General features: G+C 40.5%; 3 protein-coding genes across 3 annotated transcripts; 2 read left to right on the forward strand and 1 right to left on the reverse strand.

Annotated features, from left to right (window-relative positions):
• LOC109630105 (extracellular calcium-sensing receptor-like) lies at nt 1-4,538 on the reverse strand. Its single transcript, XM_020088116.2, has 10 exons — nt 4,051-4,538; nt 3,631-3,934; nt 2,852-2,938; nt 2,630-2,737; nt 2,346-2,512; nt 1,747-2,212; nt 1,442-1,666; nt 1,222-1,345; nt 648-1,120; nt 1-555 (listed from the first exon to the last, which is right to left on the reverse strand). Exons 1-10 carry the CDS (start codon nt 4,314-4,316, stop codon nt 115-117), a joined length of 2,661 nt encoding a protein of 886 aa, XP_019943675.1. The 5' UTR covers nt 4,317-4,538; the 3' UTR covers nt 1-114.
• A 9,213-nt stretch (nt 4,539-13,751) lies between these two features.
• LOC109630111 (extracellular calcium-sensing receptor-like) lies at nt 13,752-16,695 on the forward strand. Its single transcript, XM_020088123.2, has 6 exons — nt 13,752-13,894; nt 13,978-14,266; nt 14,349-15,104; nt 15,177-15,404; nt 15,522-15,645; nt 15,797-16,695. The coding sequence occupies exons 1-6, from the start codon at nt 13,785-13,787 to the stop codon at nt 16,693-16,695; spliced, it is 2,406 nt and encodes an 801-aa protein (XP_019943682.2). The 5' UTR covers nt 13,752-13,784.
• A 774-nt stretch (nt 16,696-17,469) lies between these two features.
• On the forward strand, nt 17,470-21,307 carry LOC109630106 (extracellular calcium-sensing receptor-like). The gene is made up of 6 exons (XM_020088117.2): nt 17,470-17,690; nt 17,784-18,072; nt 18,255-19,061; nt 19,156-19,383; nt 19,640-19,763; nt 20,409-21,307. The coding sequence occupies exons 1-6, from the start codon at nt 17,470-17,472 to the stop codon at nt 21,305-21,307; spliced, it is 2,568 nt and encodes an 855-aa protein (XP_019943676.2).
• Nucleotides 21,308-21,339: the final 32 nt, after the last annotated feature.

Genomic DNA, 21,339 nt, shown 5'->3' on the forward strand with positions numbered 1-21,339 from the left:
TGTAAATTTTCATGATCAAGGATGTTTCATACCCTCAAGAAGTGAGTTCTTTCTATTCATCTGGAAAGGAGAAAATAAGAGAAGGGGATAAAATGTGGATGAAATGAACATCTTTCAAAATCTGTCAGTGGCAACTTTTGACATCAAGTGTTTCCTTGTGTTCTTTTGTGGCCGTAGCAGAATTATGTAGCACTTTGGTGCAAAGATGCAGCCCAGCAGTCCATAACTGGAGGCCAAGATTGCAAACACCTCTGTGACCGTGGAGTACTTTCCTGGAGAGGTGATGTAGGCTGGAACAAAGGCAACCCACACTGCACAAAAAATGAGCATGCTGAAGGTGATGAGCCGGGCCTCATTGAAGTTGTCTGGGAGTTTCCTCGCCAGGAAGGCCAAGACGAGGCAGAGGCAGGCCAGCAACCCAATGTAGCCCAGAACCAGAGCGAAGGCCACAGGTGAACCTTCGTCACACAAGAGGATGACGATAGGACTCTCACGTGGCATCAGTTTGCGAGGAGTGGGGGGTGCAACAACCAGCCACACTGTGCAGATAATTACCTGAGTAAAGAGAAAACCCTTTTTTAAACAATAGCTACAATTTGATTGAATGTTCTTTTATAATTTCAAAGAGCATCATTAGATGTCCTTACCTGGATAAGTGTGCATAAGATGATGATTGCTTTTTGTTGCTGAGGCCCAAACCACCTTATGACATTTCTGCCTGGAAGTGTAGCCTTGAAAGCCATTAGCACCACTATAGTTTTCCCCAGAATACAAGATATGCAGAGGACAAAAGTGATGCCGAATGCTGTGCGGCGCAGCATGCAGGACCACTGAGAAGGTCGGCCGATGAAGGTCAGAGAGCAAAGGAAACACAGGGTCAAGGAGAAGAGCAGCAGGAAGCTCAGCTGAGAATTGTTGGCCCTGACAATGGGGGTGGTTCTGTGATAGGTGAATATGAAGACAACGCCACAGGTGCAGAAGGAGCCAATAAGGGAGATGACCATCAGGGTGATGCCCATAGTGTCGCTAAAGGAGAGGAACTCCACCTCTTTGGGGATACAGGCTGTCCTCTCAGGACTGGACCAGAACTCTGGCAGGCAACGCACACACTCTATGGCATCTAAAGGGAAGACGAGAGGGCTTTAGCCGCCATTTTGCAACTAACACTGTACAGTAGGTTCAATTATAAAACATAGTGTGGGTGAGTAGTTTTTTCCACACCAGTCTGATTGCTAATCTCCCCAGCTGTACAAGCCGCACAATCATGGCAACAAATAGGGAAGTTGGGTCTGATTGCTTTCCGGGTACCTGGGGGACAAATGCTGCTGCATACTGACAACGGCACCTGAAAAAGAAGGAAGGACATACTACACTGGTCATGTCAGTCACATAATGAAAATATTTTTGCACAAAATACAATTCAAAAAACACCAATGCATACTTTGGTAAGGTTGCCATTCCATACAATGTTGTGGTCCTGGATCTGAAGGTTTTGTTTTCCAGTCATCTCATCAAATTTGCCAATAGTGACAATCTCCATTTCTCCATTTGGTCTTAGTTGCCAGTTAACTAGGTCATACATGGCTGCAGGGTCGCCATTCTCATCAAACTTTGTCTCATCACCAAATGAGTTCAAGTATTTAACCTGTTTTATGTAATGAAGCAGCTACAGGGAGAAATAACTCATGTAGCATTACCAAAATCTTTAAATAATGTTCTAGAATACAAATAACTTATAATCTTTACCTGCCATGGCTCTATGTTGTCCATATCTGGACAGGCCTGCAGAGGAAAAGGCCCTTTTCCTTTCACACACTTTCTCATAAGCTGGAGTGCATGGGCAATGGCATACACAGCCTTATAGACATTGTAGGAAATCCTTAGCTGCGACACATCTGAATAGATATTTGTCACATCCCCTAATTCTTCTGCTCCAGAGCAGGGAGGTTTTTGTTCCTGAACTTCAGACAGCAAACTCAAGCTGCACTGAAACACCTCTTCCCAGAAAGGTATCAGGAAAGGATCATCGGGGGCATCTGGGCTTGTGGGATGCAAGCGAAGCAGAAAGTCTTGCAATCCTGGGATGTGTACTTGTCGAATGGCAAATCCCATAGAACCCTGGAGGATGTGGTGGTACTTTTTGGGCGTAGAGAAGACGGCAGCCGTACTCCATGCCTCACTGGCTAGCCACTGTATCCCTGTGAGCCCCTTTCTAAATTCAAGAGATATGTACTCTGGATGTCATTTCTTGCATTGACAAACACAAAAGATATTAAAGAGGCAGCTTTTAATCCCATTATGAATAGTATTTTATTGCTGAAGATTGCAAAGAGATGAAATCATGCCTGAGTGCTTCATCAAATAATGCAGCTGCGTCTTGTTCAACAGCAAACACAAGAATCACCCGAGCCCCAGAGGAGCGAATCTTGGAAACAATAGATGAAACTGCAGTCTGTGCTCGGTTCTTAGGGATGATCTCATGGAGGGCAACACAAGCACCTAACTCTCTAACCTAAGAGAGCAAAAGGAGACAAACATGACAACTTAATTTATTGTATGTTTACATTAAAAGCTACAGAGTGGCAATTTATTATGATTGAATCCTTTATTTATGGGTGTGTGGACCCACCTTATTGGCAAAGATGTTTGCTCCACCATGGCCATAAGCATCATCCCCAGCAATCACACCTACCCAACTCCAGCCGAAATGCTTGACAAGTTGCACCAGTGCATCTACCTAAAATAAGAGAGAGAAATATAGAAACAGAAAGTCATAATGATGGATTGATTGATAATAAGGGATAATGTTTCAGAAAGTAAACTCATTTTGTAAGTAAGTCCTGCCTCTAACCTGGAAGAAGTCGCTGGGCATGGTCCTCAAAAAGGCGGGAAACTGTTTTTTGTCACTAAGACAGGCACAGCTGGAGAAATAACTGACCTGCATGGAAGAAAACACAGTAACCTAAAGTTGAAGCCACCACATCTTGAATTTGACTGTTGACTTGGACCCCCCTCAGAGGTACTGACAACAAAGAAATACTGGGGAAAAACATATATGCATTTATAATAATAATAATAATAATAATACATTTATACAGCACCTTTCATACATAAAATGCAGCTCAAATTGCTTTACAATAAAATCAAAGACATGAAACTAGCAAAAGGTATAAAAAGGACTAAAAATAAAGACAACTGTGTCTTGAGTCGTTTCTTAAAACTATCAACAGAAGCTGTCTCGTGTGTGTGAGTTTGCTATAAACCTTTGGTGCATAGCAAGAAAAGGCTGCTTCCCCAAACTATTTATAGTTTGTTTTTGACATATTTAGCAAGCCTGCAGTAGAAGACCTTAGGAATAGGTTAGGAACATACTTCGATAAACAATCAGAAATGTATGAGAGTAATGTATCATTAAATAATCTTGTGATCAGTAATACTGGGACCCAGTGTTAAGACCCTAACACCAGATTAATGTGATCTCTATTCCTATTTCTCGGCAAAACTGCAGTTGCTGAATTTTGTACAAGCTGGAGCCAATCAATGGATTTTTTGTGAGTTCAAATCTAATCTTTGCCCGACCCAGTGGCCATAGACAACATAGACATTAGACTGTAGCTTTCATAAAATTACCTGCGGCACATGGAAAACTCCCAGGAAACGAGCCACTACGAGAGACTGAGTGGAGCCACCATCTCCTATCACTCCTGGTACAGCTCCATGACAGATGCCTTTACCCTGTGTCTCACTTTCAGCCCCTAAACCCTTTTCATTCCCCATTAACTCCATGGCTGCCCTCAGAGCCTGATGAGGTGTACTGCATGAATCATAGATCTTATAGCCCAGTGTGATGTTGGGAAGGAGTCTGCCTTCCCTGTTGATTTCCTCGATGGCAAAGATCATAGTTTGCATCCAACGGAATGTCCGAAAGTTAAATCTGGAGCAGAAGAAGAAGAAGATGAAGAAGAAGCAAACTTTGAAGCAATTTTAATTTTCAAAACATTCACAACTTTGCAGCACCAGAAATTTGAGGGCTCGCTACAAACAGCTTACCTGGTGCACTGTGTGCGAGGAGGTATAGACGTATAGGACAGACTGTCCTCCACCACCATGTCATGAAGGGAGAAGAGTCCCCCCAAGGTAATGTCTCCTCTTTTCTCCAGCACAGGCAGGGGCATAGACCCTTGGATTATCTTACATTTTGGGTTCTGGTCTTGGTGGGTGGGTAAAATCCCAAACCCCAACAGACCCAGAAGCACAATCTCTGTCATCCTTAATGAAAGACTGTGCTCTGCTGATCTCATGCAAGCATGATCCATTCTTTCCTTAAACTATCTCTACGCTTTTTCAAACAACAAGCTGCTTGGATAACCCATAGAGTCAACAAATACTAAGCCCAATAGACACCCTGTTTGTTGACAAAGCACCAGACAATTTGTCAGAGGAAAGTTTAAAAAGCAAAAAGTGCTAGTGCACGGAAGATAATACATCATGAGCCAATTCAGACAAGCACAGTATGTACATAAATCCCTGCAGATATATTATCCTTAACACAAACAAATTGTAAAAAGAATCTTATCAACCTAAGTGTGCATAAAGCCCTCAAAAACAGTCTGAGTCCTGCATCTTCATTGCATTTGCATGTACAGACTACCCATCCTGTCTTTTGTGTCAAGTAGATATGCTGTGCTGTAGCCTATATATGTTCCATAGCTCATATCACAACTGTCGCATTGACCTTATTTCCCCTGGGTTTCTGATCGATGGAAAGAGAGCCCCAGTTTCACACTCAGAAACAACAATAACAAGAAAGTGGAATGAACACTTAAGCAAAATGGAAAAAGACAAGAGCTATCCTGTCAGAAGGTCATGCCTGACTAGGCCTAACTCATCCTTCAGTGATGGGAAGAGGTAGACAGTAGACCCATGTCACTGGGGGCTGCTAAATGAAGTTATATGTCTTTCAAACCAATACGCTGACACACAAACAGATGCTCACACACACACTCACACACACCCACTGAACAAATAAATGGAAGTAGAACTTAACAGTTGTATCAAAGATATGGAAACATTAAAATATTATATGTATTATTCAGTGGTTTAAACCCAAATAAGAGGATTGTATTTACTGAATGTAGATTTAATGTGTAACTGCTATGAAGTTATTCACTTTCAACATCCTGAAAGCTTCACCGGAAGCCGGAGAAAACTTTAACTTTTTTCTTCTTATACTTCAGTGAGGTTAAACAGGTTTAATAAGCTGAAATTCATCAGGTAGTTATGCTATCATTACCAGGACAAACCCTGCAGGCAACAAAACAAAGCACCACAGAGTGTAAAGTAAAGAGGATATTACACGCAGTATGTCATGTTGCCCCAGGTCATATAGGCTTATTCACTTAATATGTCCCTGTTTGATGCCCAGGAAATGGTAGACAGAAGTACACTAACAGAAAACTCCGTAATATGTTAAGTAGTTTCCTTTTCTTGTAAGTAACTTGTTAACAAAGTCTTGGATTTAGAACATCCTGTGCTCTCAAGGGATGAGAGGTCGGTCTTGTTTCTGAACACAAGCTGATTAGAAGTGAACAATAATGAGATTGAAAATGTATCACAGTTGTCCTCAAAGGAATATGAAATTAAGATAATTTAAGCCCCTGAGTAATGGGTGTTGCATCGTATTCTGTGAAGCCTTTGAATGTGCAGACAGGCAAACAGAGAAAAGCATACACAGAAATATGTATAGGACAGCAGAACAAACAGCGGTGCCGAAAAAGTTCTCACAGTGAGTGAGTGAACAGGTGAACTAGTATGCATAGATTTACTGAATGTTTATGCTATAGAGAGAAACAGCCACTTTGTTTAGCCAGAACCCAAAACTCTCTGTTGTGGTTAGATCTTCTAATGAACATGCACAGCATGGGGTTGAAACAAGACCAGACTTAAAAGTAATCTGCAGATAAAATTCAGCTTAATGAGGAGACTGAGGACATGGACACTGGGTTGCTCAAAAAGGTAACTGGCCAGAAAGTCATCTGTCACAGTCAAGACCAAGAGGGAGTGTTTTAGGGTTTGGCTTGTCCTGGGGACTCCTTAATAAGAAGAAAGTTATTGGAAGACCAGAGGGGCTGCAGCTTCTGTGGTTTCAGATGATGCAAAAATGTAGGAAGGTCCAGGAAGGCCATGGAAAGAGATTTCCAGTAGCCTGCGCGCAGAGAGACTCCTTTTCAGCAGTGTAAAAGAGCTGCTGACCTGGACTAAGGATACTGTAGGATGCTGAAGGAACACTTTGAGAAGCTCCTAACACATCCACCAGAAAAGGAACGGAGCAGGAAGGCCCAGGAGAAACCCCGCCCATTTCTCTACTGGAGGTCACATAGATATTCAAAAATCTCAATTGTGGATCTGTGGCAGGGGAAGATGAGCTTCATCCTGACAGGCCGGGCAATAGATATTGTGCATATAGTTATCACATTGAAGTTGATTCAACCAATGCCTTAATCCAATCACTTACATGTGGTTGGACTTTCAAGAGGAATTTGCAGAGGAGCAAATGTCTGTCCTGATTGCAAATAAGTGGACAAGATGTCTAACGTTGCAAAATTTGCAAAATCCACCATCAGGTTGCTCAGAGATCTGGGAATCCACGGACAAGCTCTGCGCCAGACTATAAAAAAACATCACAGACTGCTGAATGCTGCTGCCAGTGGCTCTGGATCAGGAGGAAAGACCCATGTTTGTTTGTTTACCCCAGCAACATTTTCAAGGTCTTCATGGAGAATCTTCCCAGATGGGATATACAGTATGTCCCTCCTGGATCAACTCCAGGGTCTACTCTAGCTGGACGTGCCAAGAGAGAGAGGGTACCCATAAAGCCTCTTATCAGATGGCCAAACCACCTTAGCTCCCTTGATGCAAAGGAACAGCAGCTTCTAACGTCCCTTTGGAAGAGCTGCTCACTGTAACTCAAACACTCTGTTGGGGAAAGTCATTTCAGTTACTTGTATCTCTGATCTCTTCCAATCATTTTGCATCATTTTGTAATAATAACATCTACAACAGTAACCAATAACTTGGCATGTCTGTTGGCATGCTTTGTAGCAGTCAGTGGAGGCAGGGCAGTGAGCCTTCAGTCTACGGACCAAGTTTAACATGTCTTCTTCTATGTCCTCTGATAAACTACAGCAACAGTTGGTAAACCATGGGTCAAAATTGCCGCCAGATCATCTTGATAATTTGATTAATTGTATTTCTATACTTCAGTAGAAGTTAGTCCCCTTACACCATAGCTCAGTATGGTAGGATTTTCTTATAATGGTTACTTTTACAAGTCTTAGTATGAAAAGCAAAATAAGTTTACTGTAAAATGATAGATATAGTGGGATGACTTACATTTCAAGTTGTAATGCTTCACCATTCCCAGTTCACATACCCTGAAGTGTGTCAAAACAAAATAGGCCACATTTAAAAGCATATTTTGTTACGTCCAAAACTTTCAATCTTTGACCTTTAATCATAATACTGTAACTGCAACCTATCGCAATTATCAATGTCATTTATGAGAGGAGTAATCAAAGAATACATCGAGAAATTGAGGAGAAATGAGGAGAACTCTGTCCTTTTGATAATCAACTGTAAAACTTAATGTATAACCATCTCCCAGTAGAGCACATTTGTTCTTAACTATCAGTTAATTCAAGTCTAACTTGATCATTTTAATTTGAAAGTATATAATACCACCTGCCTGAGCTTGTTTCTTGTGTAGCATGTGTTATGGGAATGACTTGTTTTCAAACTTGTACATGACCAAAATAACCTACAGTAGCATTAGGTGTTGTTTCATTTCCAATTAGTCATGAGTAATGTGTACTGAAGTGTAACACACACATTTGGGAATTCTTTAAAACTTGTTATTGTGTATATTGTGGAAGAGATGTGGCGTCATGGCATCATCCTGAACCTGCCAATTAACCTTTTACCCAGGGGGCTGAGTGGGAACAATAGGGCCAGCTGGGCAAGCAAAGACAAGCAAGTGTATCCGACAAGACTGATGACATGTGGGCCTGAGGCAGTGAAACAGGCGCTGAGCAGGTGTTGTGTCGGAAAATAATTAAATCTGAGATTTAATGGAAGGTGATCTTGGCTCTTTCAAAACAAGTCACTCTCATTAATTAGCGACACCCCAGAAGAATCAATATTCCACACCAGATACTGTTTGGTGGTGGAGTTAATAAATTATATTTTTAAATGTGACAAATCTGGCATGTCAAACTGAATGAGGAATCCAGATAGGAATATGTATAGCAAACTGTTTGACACACATTGCTAGTACATATTCCGTTCAGGGTTCCTCATTCAGGTGGTTTTACATACAATACTGTAATTCTCACTGAAAACACTAACTCTAGTCATTCAAGTGGTTCCTCAGACAGTGACCTTAACATTTAGCTTCAACATGAGACCCTTTTAGGTGTGAACCAAACAATCACAACAACAGAAACAAGAATAGAACAGAATGCAAAAAAATGAAGTTAAAGCCTACACTGAGAAAAACAATTCCCTGAGTTAGCAAGGGTCTGTCTTTATATTTTGAAAACCTTGATTGTTATTATAGCCCTAATGGATCTTGGCCTGCGTTCAGACCATCTTCCTCAGTCTTGGCTTATTTACTAACATTTTTTGGACCAAGATTTCAAACAGCTTGTAATTCTAACATATCATAGCACAATATTGCATTTTAAGTGGGTTTGGATGTGGGGTTACTTCACAGTCTGGATGTTACTTCATTCTCAATTAAAATATAATTGTATATAGGACTGAAAGGCATACAGATTAGTGTCCTGCAGAAAAACACAGTTTAGAAGAGATTTTACACTTTGTATGTTGGTATTTTCATATATTTTTCACCGATAATTTTTTTCTGGTTTTGTTTCTCTGTCCTTTGTAAAATCACCAACAAATCATCAGCAACCTTCTGCCGAATGTCAAATTTGGCTGGAGACACTTTGGGTCTCTGCCTCTCTCAGGTGTCGATGTAAGGGCAGAGTAAAAAGACTCATCACAAAAGATGACCTGACTCAAGTTCTTATGTGCTGCTGGGCTTTGCCAAACAAACCTTAGGAGCTGAGTGGTACTTCACACCAGCCAGTGTTGCTCTGTATTTCTGAAGGTCACATATCGTCGACCTTCGATGCAATGAGGCAATGTCAGATTTGTTGACGTTGTTATTCAGCTGTGAGGCTGTATTGTATCCTCTGGTATACAGTGACCTTTATTTCAGCATTTTATGGGGGAAAATGTTCAGTTTGAATTTATATAGGCACCATAACACCATAAATCCAAATGAATAGACATATATGTAGGCCTCAAGGTCACTGCTTGTACTGAGAGACTTTTAGATCACTACAGTCAACCAACAGTGTTTTCTCTGATTGTCTGACTCAGATGTTATATTAATATAGACTCTCTTTATATATAATGTATAAGCAGTTGCTGGTGTAGCTGAGTTTGCACAAACAGCTTACCCTAACCCAACCCCCAACTTGGTGCTCACCTGCTTTGCTATTACATGTGACAATATTTTCTTCTGCTAAATAAATTATATTGTGGTCGATTTACTGTCCTGCCACGAGGTTCAGGAAGCATATTACTGCCATAAAGACATATAGGTTTTTACAGTATAACATTCTTTTTATTTGAGACATGACACGTTTCTGCTGTAATGGAACATGGTGGATGATATTTTGCTGAGAAGGAATAATGAGTCAGGTTCAGACTTTTTACACATGATGCTAATGTGTTTTTCATAATATCATCTAAATGTGGATGATGTTGGAGCAGCAAGACTCCCTACTGATTTTATCTGAGGAAATCACATTAACCCAAATTTACCCTCTCTTTATTGCTTTGAAAATTAGTTTTGATTTTATGAAATACTTGAATCTAGTTCCATTTCAAAATTATATAATTAACATGCAAACGTATTATGAGTCAGTGATTTAGATTTTATAGTAGAATGTGTCTGAAACTTGTTCTTTTGTGTTGTTTCTTTTTGTGTCTTATTCCTGATAATGTTGGTCCATTTTAACTTTTGAAGTTATATATTATTATTTTGCAATTTTCCTCTCTTACTGTGTTTATTGTGTTGTTTTACTTCATTCCTTTGTAAATGGTGCTTTCATTTTGTACTATTTAACTATAATCCTAATCATTATCATCAGCAGCAGCATTATCATGTCATTATTTCAGCTTTGTAGCTGTTCTATACTGATGCCAGAAGATGGCAACATTGTCCCATAGTATCACCATGCTCTACCATGCACCAGTTCAGATAACAAAGACGAGTTTGGTTGTGAGTGTGCGACTATGTTGTGGTGATAAAAAAGTATAGGTTTTTTTCCCCATAGTCTTGGCCAAATCATGTCATGACAACCAGGGGTAACCCAAGATAGACTTTTCTTTAATGTATCCATTACTTTTAACAAATTGTGATTCTGTACAATTGTACACACATACACACAAATCTGGCTCAGTTGCGTCCTTTGGGGGTTTGTGGCTCACACTATTATTGATTCTTCCAATGTGTTGTATTTCCCTCCTTAATTGAAACATTTGGATACATGCACAGTACAATATTGTGCTTTCGACATGCAGAGCCAGTTCCATGAAAATGTGTGTTTGGTATGTTTGAACTTGACTGGCCTGACCTCAACCACATCAGTCAAACTTGAAACGACCTGGAGCCTCATCTCCCAACCTCATCTCCCAACCTCACTCAAACTCATGTAGCTAGATGGGAGCAAAGCCCTGCAGCCATGTTGACGAATGGACAACCTTCCCAGAGAAGATGTTCAACATTCATGCAGGGGTGTAATGTTTGGAAAATTGACCAAATTCAGCAATGTGGTAATGCACTGCACAAAATTAGTCCTTTGGTGTTTTTATGTTCATCTTCATAGTGAATTCTTGAAGCACTTAAACTTCTAATAAAAAGAGGAAGTTAAACCACAGGAAGCTTGGTAAGTAATATAGAAAATAAAACACGTGCTCTTCTTTTAAAATATCACAGTCTATAATAAACATACAGATAACCTATCAATAACGTTTCAAGAACTTACATTGGGATGGCTGAAACGCTAATCCTGTCTGCATAATGCCCTCTACAAAATAAAGCACAACATCACACTTTATGTACAGTGAAAAAAGTAACAACACAGCTTTTTTATTTGTTGTCTATTGTCTCACCTAAACTGTATATTTTATATAAACATATATAACATTATTTTTTAATTAAGATTCCCATTTTGTGACACTTAAATTATTTTACTTTCTTTCTTTCTTAAAGTTTGTTGAGTTCAAAATGCAACATAATGGACAAAGTGAAGTATCAGACTTTAGCTTCAGGGTCTTGACAAAGGCCTGAGGGTCTCATCTGGAGATCTTGAGGGGATCATGATGCAACTGCTCTGTAAGCTTCAAGGAGCGGTGTGTGAAGGCAGGCTAGAGACACTCCGAGCTCTGGAGGGAGTTTGTTAGTCTGTAAGTGTTTTTGAGTGTGAAGAGCCTGGGGTGTAAGACATGGTCAGGCATGAGGCACCTGCAGTTCACCACATGTGTTTGTACTAAATCAGCTCCCAGAAGACAAACTCTCTGAGGAGCCTTAAAGCAATTCATACACTGAAAACACACAAACACCTTTTAATTAAAAAGGGCTTAAGAGGCGTATCAGCTCACTATTAATCATCCCTTTGACTGAAAAATAACAATAATGTCAAATTAAATCTCACATGGCTGAGTGCCTTGCTAAATCAGGTGTGTTGAATTGTTTACTTTGATCAGCTGTCAAAAGTGTCACCTTAACTTCACATTCCAAATGTACAATTCCATAAAACATGTCAAATTCTGTATATAGCAAAATTATAGAAAGAGATATGTCAACATACCACAATTATTTATAATATATTATAATTATTTTAAAGGTACAGTGTGTAGAATTTATCTAGTATCTAGTGTTGAAATTTCATGTTGCAGCTGAACACCCCTCACCTCACCCTCTCCTTCCAAACATAAAAAAGAAACTGTGGAAGCCTTTAATTGTCATAAAAACTCAAAAGGTGTTTAGTTTGTCCAGTCTGGACTAATGTAAAAAACATGGCGGCCTCTGTAGAGAGGGTCCCCTCGATGTAAATATAAAGTATTTAAATATAAAGGGTCTTTTCTGGGGTAAAGAAAACTACAATTCATACAATTTAGATGAAACGAACTAGTGAAAACATCATGAGGATTATTCTACATTACATTTCTGCCAATAGTTCCCTTCCACCTAAATCTTACACACTTGACCTTTAAGATGAGGATCTAAACACATATATATGTATTTTTGTAACAATTACGTTTTCTATTAAATTTAAGTTTTAATGGCCAGTTCTGATATTTTGAAAAAGGAAGAAAAAAAAACATAATCATTGGAAAAATCGGCCCACATTAGTAACTTTTAGATTCATTATTAATGTTAATATTGATGCTGTCTTGATGTTGGCAATTGCATAAAATATCTCATTCACAGGAAGAAGTGAGAACAGTTTGTGGTGGAAATTTATCTCGAGATGTGAAATAAAGAGTTTCTCAGACCGGAGTTGTCTTTAGGTCATTTAATAGAAAGCTCTGCAGAGGGTATGAATACTCAGAGTGGATCAACCCCGAATAGGGAAAGAAGAATGTTTTTATACAGTCAGGTAAACAGGAAACATAAGAGACAACTGTTTCTGAGTAATGGCATGAAAAAACTGAAGCCACCTGTAGTCTAGTTAACACAGGAAGCTGTATGCTCTTGCTTCTGCAAGAAAGAAGAGTTTTGCTACTACAAAGATCATGGTCAACAAGAGTATCATCATAGAAAAAGGACATGAACTCTGAGGTTACATCTGCCAAGTGCATACCAACAGTCATGGCATCTATTGTTGAATACAGCACACGGGCATTGATCAGATATAGAAAAGAGTTCAAGCTAAGTTCATATGCAAGTTTTCCATTACAAGCAAACAGAGAGCAACCTTTAAACCCATTTATATACAATGTACAGAATAAACTCTAACCCCACTAAATGTAACCCAACATAACCCTTACTTAAAATGCAACAGATGGGGAAAATGAGACCGGTTGTTTTAATGAGACCTCTTTGTTTTTTCTTTTTATCACCAAACAGTACATTGTAGTAAATGTAATTATGTATTTTAGTCAGTGGACGTAGTTCTCAAAATACAGAAATACCTCAATGTAAAAATACTTAACATAAATCATTTAAAGTGTATCCAAAGTAAAAAGCACTGATCATGCATTAAGGTCACAGTCCAATAAGAAAACTACAATTTTAAACTATGTCAATGAATTATTTTTGTTTTGTATTTTCTCTTTTATTTTCTGTTGAACAGTTTCTAGCAATACAAAGTAATTCATCTGTAAAGTAATATGTAACTATGCCTGCCATCATTCAGTTACTATGAACAGACATGTTATGGCTATGCCCAATCAAAACTGTCTATCTAATTATGAAACCTACTGTATCTCTGATTGGTCAGTAATAATACAGTGAGACCTGTCGTCATCTAAGATAATAAAAGTCACATTCAGGTCCGTTTGGCCTCGACGTGGCTGGCAGTGCCCCGGAGTAGAAAATGTCACCAGTGAAAACAGGAATGGTTTTTGTGGGGCTCCTGTTTGCATTTGCAGCAACAGAGGGGGAAGCTCCTGCCTGTCAGATACTGGGGAGTCCAGAGATCCCCCTGATGTCTAAAGAGGGAGATGTGACAATCGGAGGAGCCTTTTCCATCCACAGCAAAATAACACAACCCCCACTTTCCTTTACAGTGAAACCAGCACGCCTCACATGCTCCAGGTAATTGTGGGCACTGCATAACAATATTTTCTCATGAGATCTTCACAGTGTACATGTTTCTATTTTGCTGTTTTGTGTCTCAGTGTCAACCTCAGGGAGTTTCGATTTGCCCAGACCATGATTTTTGCAATTGAAGAAATAAACAAAAGTGGTGTCCTTCTTCCCAATGTTTCTATTGGATACCGTATTTATGACAACTGTGGCTCAACATTATCCTCGATGCGAGCAGTGATGGCTCTGATGAACGGCGACGAGTGGTCTGCAGGAAAGAGCTGCTCCGGTCAGTCGGCTGTTCATGCAATCATCGGGGAGTCTGAGTCTTCATCCACCATCGTGCTGTCACGCACTACAGGACCATTCAAAATACCAGTGGTAAGTTGCAGGTCCATGTGGATTCATATGTTTATTATATCTAAATCCTCCTTGTTCTGTCACTTTTTCACTGAATTCCCAGATAAGTCATTCAGCTACTTGTGAGTGTTTGAGCAACAGGAAGGAGTATCCCTCTTTCTTTCGAACCATCGCCAGTGATCTCTACCAAAGTCGAGCCCTTGCCCAGCTGGTGAAGCACTTTGGCTGGACGTGGGTCGGTGCAGTCAACAGCGACAGTGACTATGGTAACAACGGCATGGCCATCTTCCTCGCCGCAGCCCGTGAGGAGGGCATCTGTGTTGAGTATACAGAGAAATTTCACAGGGAGGAACCAGAAAAACTGATGAAAGTGGTCGAAGTGATCCGTAAGAGCACCGCCCGGGTCATTGTGGCTTTCCTGGCCCACGTGGAGATGAACAACCTGCTGGAGCAGCTGAGTCTCCACAACATCACTGGCCGTCAGTTCATCGGTGTGGAGGCTTGGATCACTGCTAACAGCCTTGTGACTCCTACCAGCTTTACTGTGCTGGGAGGTTCACTGGGCTTTGCTGTGCAGAAGGCCAACATCAGTGGCCTGAATGAGTTTTTAATCAAAGATTTCTGGCTGGGAGACTTTAAGTGCAAAGAGAGACTCAACAACAGCATGACAGAATCTGCACCTTGCAAAGACAACCACAATCTTACGGAGCTGAAATATGATGATGATGACGTGACAGAGCTGAGATACTCGAGTAACATCTACAAAGCCATCTATGCTGTGGCTTATTCTCTGCACAGCATGCTAAAGTGCTCTCAAAGTTGGGGATGTGACAAGACAGTAAAGGTTACACCCTGGCAGGTAAATTTAAGGGACAACTTTACTTTCTTAGTTTTGTAAATCAATTTACTGACATGTGTCTCTGCTTTTCAGGTTGTGGAGTCTCTAAAGCAAGTGAACTTCACTATTAAGAATGGGGATCGGGTGTGGTTCGACAGCACCGGAGCAGCTGTGGCCCTGTATGAGGTGGTAAACTGGCAGCGTGGATCAGACGGGTCGGTCCACTTTGAACCTGTTGGTTACTATGATGCCTCCCTGCCCCCGGGACAGAAGTTCATCCTTAAAACTGAAGCCATAATGTGGCCTGGTGGAAACACAAAGGCAAATATGTTCACACATATACACAAAATAAGTGGAAGCTGAATGTCGGTATGGCCTTGTAGTTTCGATGTATTGTGGGAATAAACGTAACTTCTTTGTCTTTTCTTTAATTCAAAGCTTCCGGTGTCAGTGTGCAGTGAGAGCTGTCGTCCAGGAACTCGTAAAGTCCTTCAGAAAGGAAAACCTGTCTGCTGCTATGACTGTGTACTCTGTGCAGAGGGAGAAATCAGCAACACCACAGGTGCTGCAAACCTGAAACATGGCAATTTGAACACACTGTTTGTTAGCTCACAATGCATCATGTTAAAGTTTGCTATGGTACAGGCTTTCGTTCGTGTTTTTAGGATGCCACATATTGGATTACAATAATACTAACATTATTTCTATTGCAGATTCTAATGGATGCAGAAAGTGTCCTGAAGAGTACTGGTCCAATCAAAACAGAGATGCTTGTGTTCTGAAAAATGTTGAGTTCCTCTCCTTCACTGAGGTTATGAGTAAAACACTTGTGTTTTTCACTGTGTTTGGTGTATTCCTTACTTTAATTGTGGCCACGCTATTCCTGATCAATAAAGACACTCCCTTGGTGAAGGCCAACAACTCTGAGCTGAGCTTCCTGCTGCTCTTCTCCCTGACTCTGTGCTTCCTGTGCTCCCTGACCTTCATCGGACGGCCCTCTGAGTGGTCCTGCATGCTGAGACACACTGCGTTTGGCATCACCTTCGTCCTCTGCATCTCTTGTATTCTTGGGAAAACTATAGTTGTGTTAATGGCCTTCAGGGCGACACTTCCAGGCAGAAATGTGATGAAGTGGTTTGGGCCTGCACAGCAGAGAATCAGTGTTCTGGTGTTCACTCTCATACAGGTTGTGATTTGCATTCTTTGGCTGACGATCAATCCTCCATTTCCATTCAAAAATGTAAGCCACTATAAGGAGAAGATCATTCTTGAGTGCGCCCTTGGATCACCCATAGGCTTCTGGGCTGTGTTAGGATACATCGGACTCCTTGCTATCCTTTGTTTTATACTTGCTTTTTTGGGTAGAAAGTTACCTAATAATTTCAACGAAGCTAAATTGATCACTTTCAGCATGTTGATTTTCTGTGCAGTCTGGATCACATTTATTCCAGCTTACGTCAGCTCTCCTGGGAAGTTCACTGTGGCTGTGGAGATATTTGCTATTTTAGCCTCAAGTTATGGGATTCTTTTCTGTATATTTGCACCAAAATGCTTTATTATTGTTCTCAAACCTGAGCTGAACACAAAGAAACATCTGATGGGAAAAACATGATCATAAACAATGATGTTTCATGATGTATTGAATCATACCTATATGATGACTGCAGAAAATAAAATACATTTAAATTAAAAAATGTAATCTTGTTTTATTTCATATAAATAACAAATAAATAACATATATATCCATAACTACCTGTCTCATTATTGTAATTATCACCACTACAGTTTGCCCAGGAGTCTTTACTTTCACACAACTGCACAAATTTTACAACATCTTATGACTTCTACATGTTTAGCTCTTGACTGATGATCTAAGTGCTGTGAAGCTTTTTAAATACACTGCTCCAAACTAACTAACTTTGGGTCAACTACTGTTGAAGCTGCCAAAATAATATATAAAGTCAAAAAAACATTTGTTTAAAAAACAGCTACTTTGTGTTTCTACAGATCCTTTCCTCATTATTGAGTTGGTTTTCTAAAGTTATTTTTATTTACCCTTCTGATTTTCTAAATAAAATTATCCTGCTTCTACTCCAGCGTTTGGAAAGCTCCACTTTAGAACTATAATTATGGTTAAATGCTATATGTCCCACCTCATTACATCTTATTATACATTATTATTTACAGCTAACAGTGATTTTGATATAATGGTCTTGTTGAATCAAAAGCATTAAGGTGGTTTGACGTCATCTGATAAGACCACCTCTGTTATTTATGCAGAATTATAAAGCTCTGCCCCTCAGCTCCATGTTTTGGTCTATGATAGGATAAGCCATCCTAGGTTACAGGTTGGTGTGTGCACGTGTGCGCCTCTTATTTTCACTAGATGAGTGACTGTGTCTATACAATGTTGTTGTGTTTGCTTTTTATGGGAGCCCTCGGAGCAGAGGAAGACACTTTGCTCTGTGAGATGCTGGGGAGCCCGGAGTTTCCTCTGTTGTTGAAGAAAGGAGATCTCACTATCGGCGGGGCTTTCTCAATCCACAGTCAAATCTCAAATCCTCCTCTCTCCTTCACAGATGCTCCACAGCCTCTCAAATGTTCCAGGTACTATTTGATGACTCCTTCCTCATTTGGTTGTTTTTAAAGAGAAGAGAAAATCACATGAAGAAAACATGTTTCCTTTCCCTTTTTTTTTAGGATAAACTTCAGAGAATTTCGTTTTGCCCAAACTATGATTTTTGCCATTGAGGAGATCAACAACAGCAGCTCTCTACTGCCTAATATCTCAATTGGTTATAAGGTATTTGACAGCTGTGGGTCAACGCTGCCCTCAACTCGTGCAGTGATGGGTCTGATGAATGGGGAGGAGAGGACTTTGGGAAAAAGCTGCTCCAGCCAGGCATCTGTTCACGCCATCATCGGAGCCTCTGAGTCGTCCTCGACTATTGTGATGCTACAAATGGCGGGGATTTTCCAGATACCAGTTGTAAATATTTTCCACATTTCTATCAAAATAATTTCTGTAAACTGTACTTTCAACAAAGGCTGAAATCTGCTGATATTATGGATACATTCCAATTTGGGATAAAGGCTTTTTGTCTTTCATTTTAAATAACCTCTGAAATGCCGTTCGTGTATTTTTTCCATCCCTCCTTTTTTTTCTATTAGATCAGCCACTTTGCCACATGCGCTTGTCTGAGTAACAGAAAGGAGTACCCCTCCTTTTTCCGCACCATCCCCAGTGACTACTTCCAGAGCAGAGCCCTGGCACAACTGGTAAAGCACCTTGGCTGGACATGGGTTGGGGCAGTTAGAAGTGACAACGACTATGGTAACAATGGTATGGCGACATTTATCGCAGCTGCAGGTCAGGAAGGAGTTTGTGTTGAGTACTCTGAGGCCATATCGAGGACGGACCCCGGTGAGAAGGTTGCCAGGGTGGTTAGAGTGATCCGTGGCGGCAGTGCAAGAGTCTTGGTTGCTTTTCTCGCCCAAAGGGAGATGGATGTCTTGCTTGAGGAAGCTGTGAAGCAGAACATGACTGGGCTGCAGTGGGTGGGCAGTGAATCCTGGATCACAGCAGGTCATTTGGCCAATGAGAGGTACTCTGCAATCCTGACGGGGTCTCTTGGCTTCACCATTAAAAAGACAAAGATCACAGGCCTGAGAGATTTTCTTCTGAAGGTCCATCCACGTCAGGACCCTCAGAATAATCTTCTGAGAGAGTTCTGGGAAGCAACCTTTAGCTGCAGTTTCCAATCCACTCTGTACAGTCAGACCCAGTGCTCTGGCTCTGAGAGATTACAGGACATAAACAATCCTTTCACGGATGTGTCAGAGCTGAGGATATCTAACAACGTCTATAAGGCTGTGTACGCTGTGGCTCACGCTTTGCATAAAATGTTAAAATGTGGACTAAGTGGTGAAGCTGTGAACCAGACGTGCACATTGAAAGATGATTTAGAGCCAAAACAGGTATGAGATTGGCTTCATGAGTCAGGCCAATTATATACATAACAATTACAGTTCCCTATGCTTAAACTTGTTCATCACTCTTCTCTACATGTAGGTTGTAAAACATCTCCAACATGTGAACGTCACTCTTCAGTCTGGAGAAAGAGTGTATTTTGATGGGAATGGAGATCCCGCAGCAACGTACGAGCTGGTGAACTGGCAGAGAAACCAGGTGGGAGATACTGTGTTTGTGGCTGTAGGGAGCTACGATGCGTCACTACCACATGGAAAACAGTTCACCATGAATGGATTAAACATAACATGGGCTGCTGAATCACTCAAGGTACATCAAAAGTCTAAATTGATCATTATGGGGCAGAAAGAGTGTGTGTTTTGTTGGTGGAGGATGCAGAGACAGATGTGACAGGGTATAAAGTTACGATGACAGTATTCACATGAAAATTATATGTTCATTTTGATTAATAAAGTTGCAGTTTTCCTGCTGTATAAGATTAAGAATAACATTTAAAGACCATTCCCTATGATAAATGACCTAAACTAAATACAAGTGTGACTGCAGAGTTGTGGTTTTGTTACAGAGGCCGCAGTCTGTTTGCAGTGAGAGTTGTCTGCCAGGTTTCCGACAGGCTGTGATTAAAGGTAAACCCATCTGCTGTTTCTCCTGCATCGCCTGTGCTGCTGGAGAAATCAGCAACTCCAACAGTGAGTGAAAACTTGCCTTATAATCAGTCAGTGTCTAATTTGTTATGTGAATATACATATGTGTGTGTTTGCTAGAGGCTGAGACAGCTCAAAAAAGATCATTCTGAGTAAAGCTTTGATCAAAAACCTCAAAGAAATGCTTGAAATCGTATGGATTTGATTTCTTTCCAAAGATACTTTAATACTTTAACTTTAACTTTTTTTAATTAATTATTTCTTTCTTCATTCTATCTGGTCATTAAATGCATATTTTCTCTGACAATGTGAACCTGTTTGCCATTACAGTATGAATGAGTAATTCCTTATGACTGATGACAAAATAAGTGATGTTATAGTAATTGCTATTTCAACAATAAATGTTTGGTGTAATTCAAAACAACATTTTCCTCATAAAAATCCTCTGGTTAAAAGTAAATTTGATCTAGTATGATGTATGTTTTGGATTTTTATAAATAAAATTTACCAATCAAACCATGATAAATGTATAGAATTAGAAATGTAGATCTTATTACATTTCTTGACAGTTTCCACATCAAATGTTGTGTTTACACCCCTAATAGTGAGAAAACAGCCTCTTGGACTAGCGTTAGTTGCAATTCTAACTTGTAGCTCACATTATTAACACGTTTCACCGTTTTCATTCAGATTCTGCGGAGTGTTCACGGTGTCCGCTGGAGTATTGGTCAAACGAGGACCACAGCCAGTGTGTTCCAAAGGTGATCGAGTTCCTGTCTTATGGAGAAACCATGGGGGCCCTTCTCACTGCCTTCTCATTATTCGGAGCAAGTTTAACTCTAGTGGTGTCGGGTGTTTTCTTTTGGTTTCGTCACACACCTCTTGTCAAAGCCAGTAACGCTGAGCTGAGCTTCCTGCTGCTCTTCTCCCTGACTCTGTGCTTTCTGTGCTCTCTGACCTTCATTGGCCGGCCCTCTGAGTGGTCCTGCATGCTGCGACACACAGCTTTTGGCATCACCTTCGCCCTGTGCATGTCTTGTATCTTGGCTAAAACCATAGCGGTGGTGGTGGCCTTCAAGGCCACAAGGCCTGCGAACACAGTTCTGCAGTGTTCTGCCCCGCTTCAGAGAACCAGTGTTCTCAGCTGTACCGCACTACAGGTTTTAATTTGTGTACTATGGTTAACGCTTACCCCGCCATTCCCCTACAAAAATACCGCTCACGCCACTGAAAGGATCATTCTGGAGTGTGATGTGGGTTCACCTATAGGCTTCTGGGCTGTGCTGGGGTATATAGGACTCCTGGCTGTGCTGTGCCTCATTCTTGCATTTCTGGCTCGAAAGCTGCCCGATAATTTCAATGAAGCTAAATTCATCACCTTCAGCATGTTGATTTTTTGCGCAGTCTGGGTCACTTTTATCCCAGCTTATGTCAGCTCTCCTGGGAAGTTCACTGTAGCTGTGGAGATCTTTGCTATTCTGGCCTCAAGCTTTGGTTTGCTTTTCTGTATATATGCTCCAAAATGTTATATTTTAATACTGAAACCAGAAAGGAACACTAAAAAACATATGATGGGGAGAAACCAGTAAAGATCACTATGAATGAGTTGGAATAGTAAAAC

The sequence above is a fragment of the Paralichthys olivaceus genome, chromosome 11, assembly GCF_024713975.1.
Source record: "Paralichthys olivaceus isolate ysfri-2021 chromosome 11, ASM2471397v2, whole genome shotgun sequence".
NCBI classification, from domain to species: domain Eukaryota; kingdom Metazoa; phylum Chordata; class Actinopteri; order Pleuronectiformes; family Paralichthyidae; genus Paralichthys; species Paralichthys olivaceus.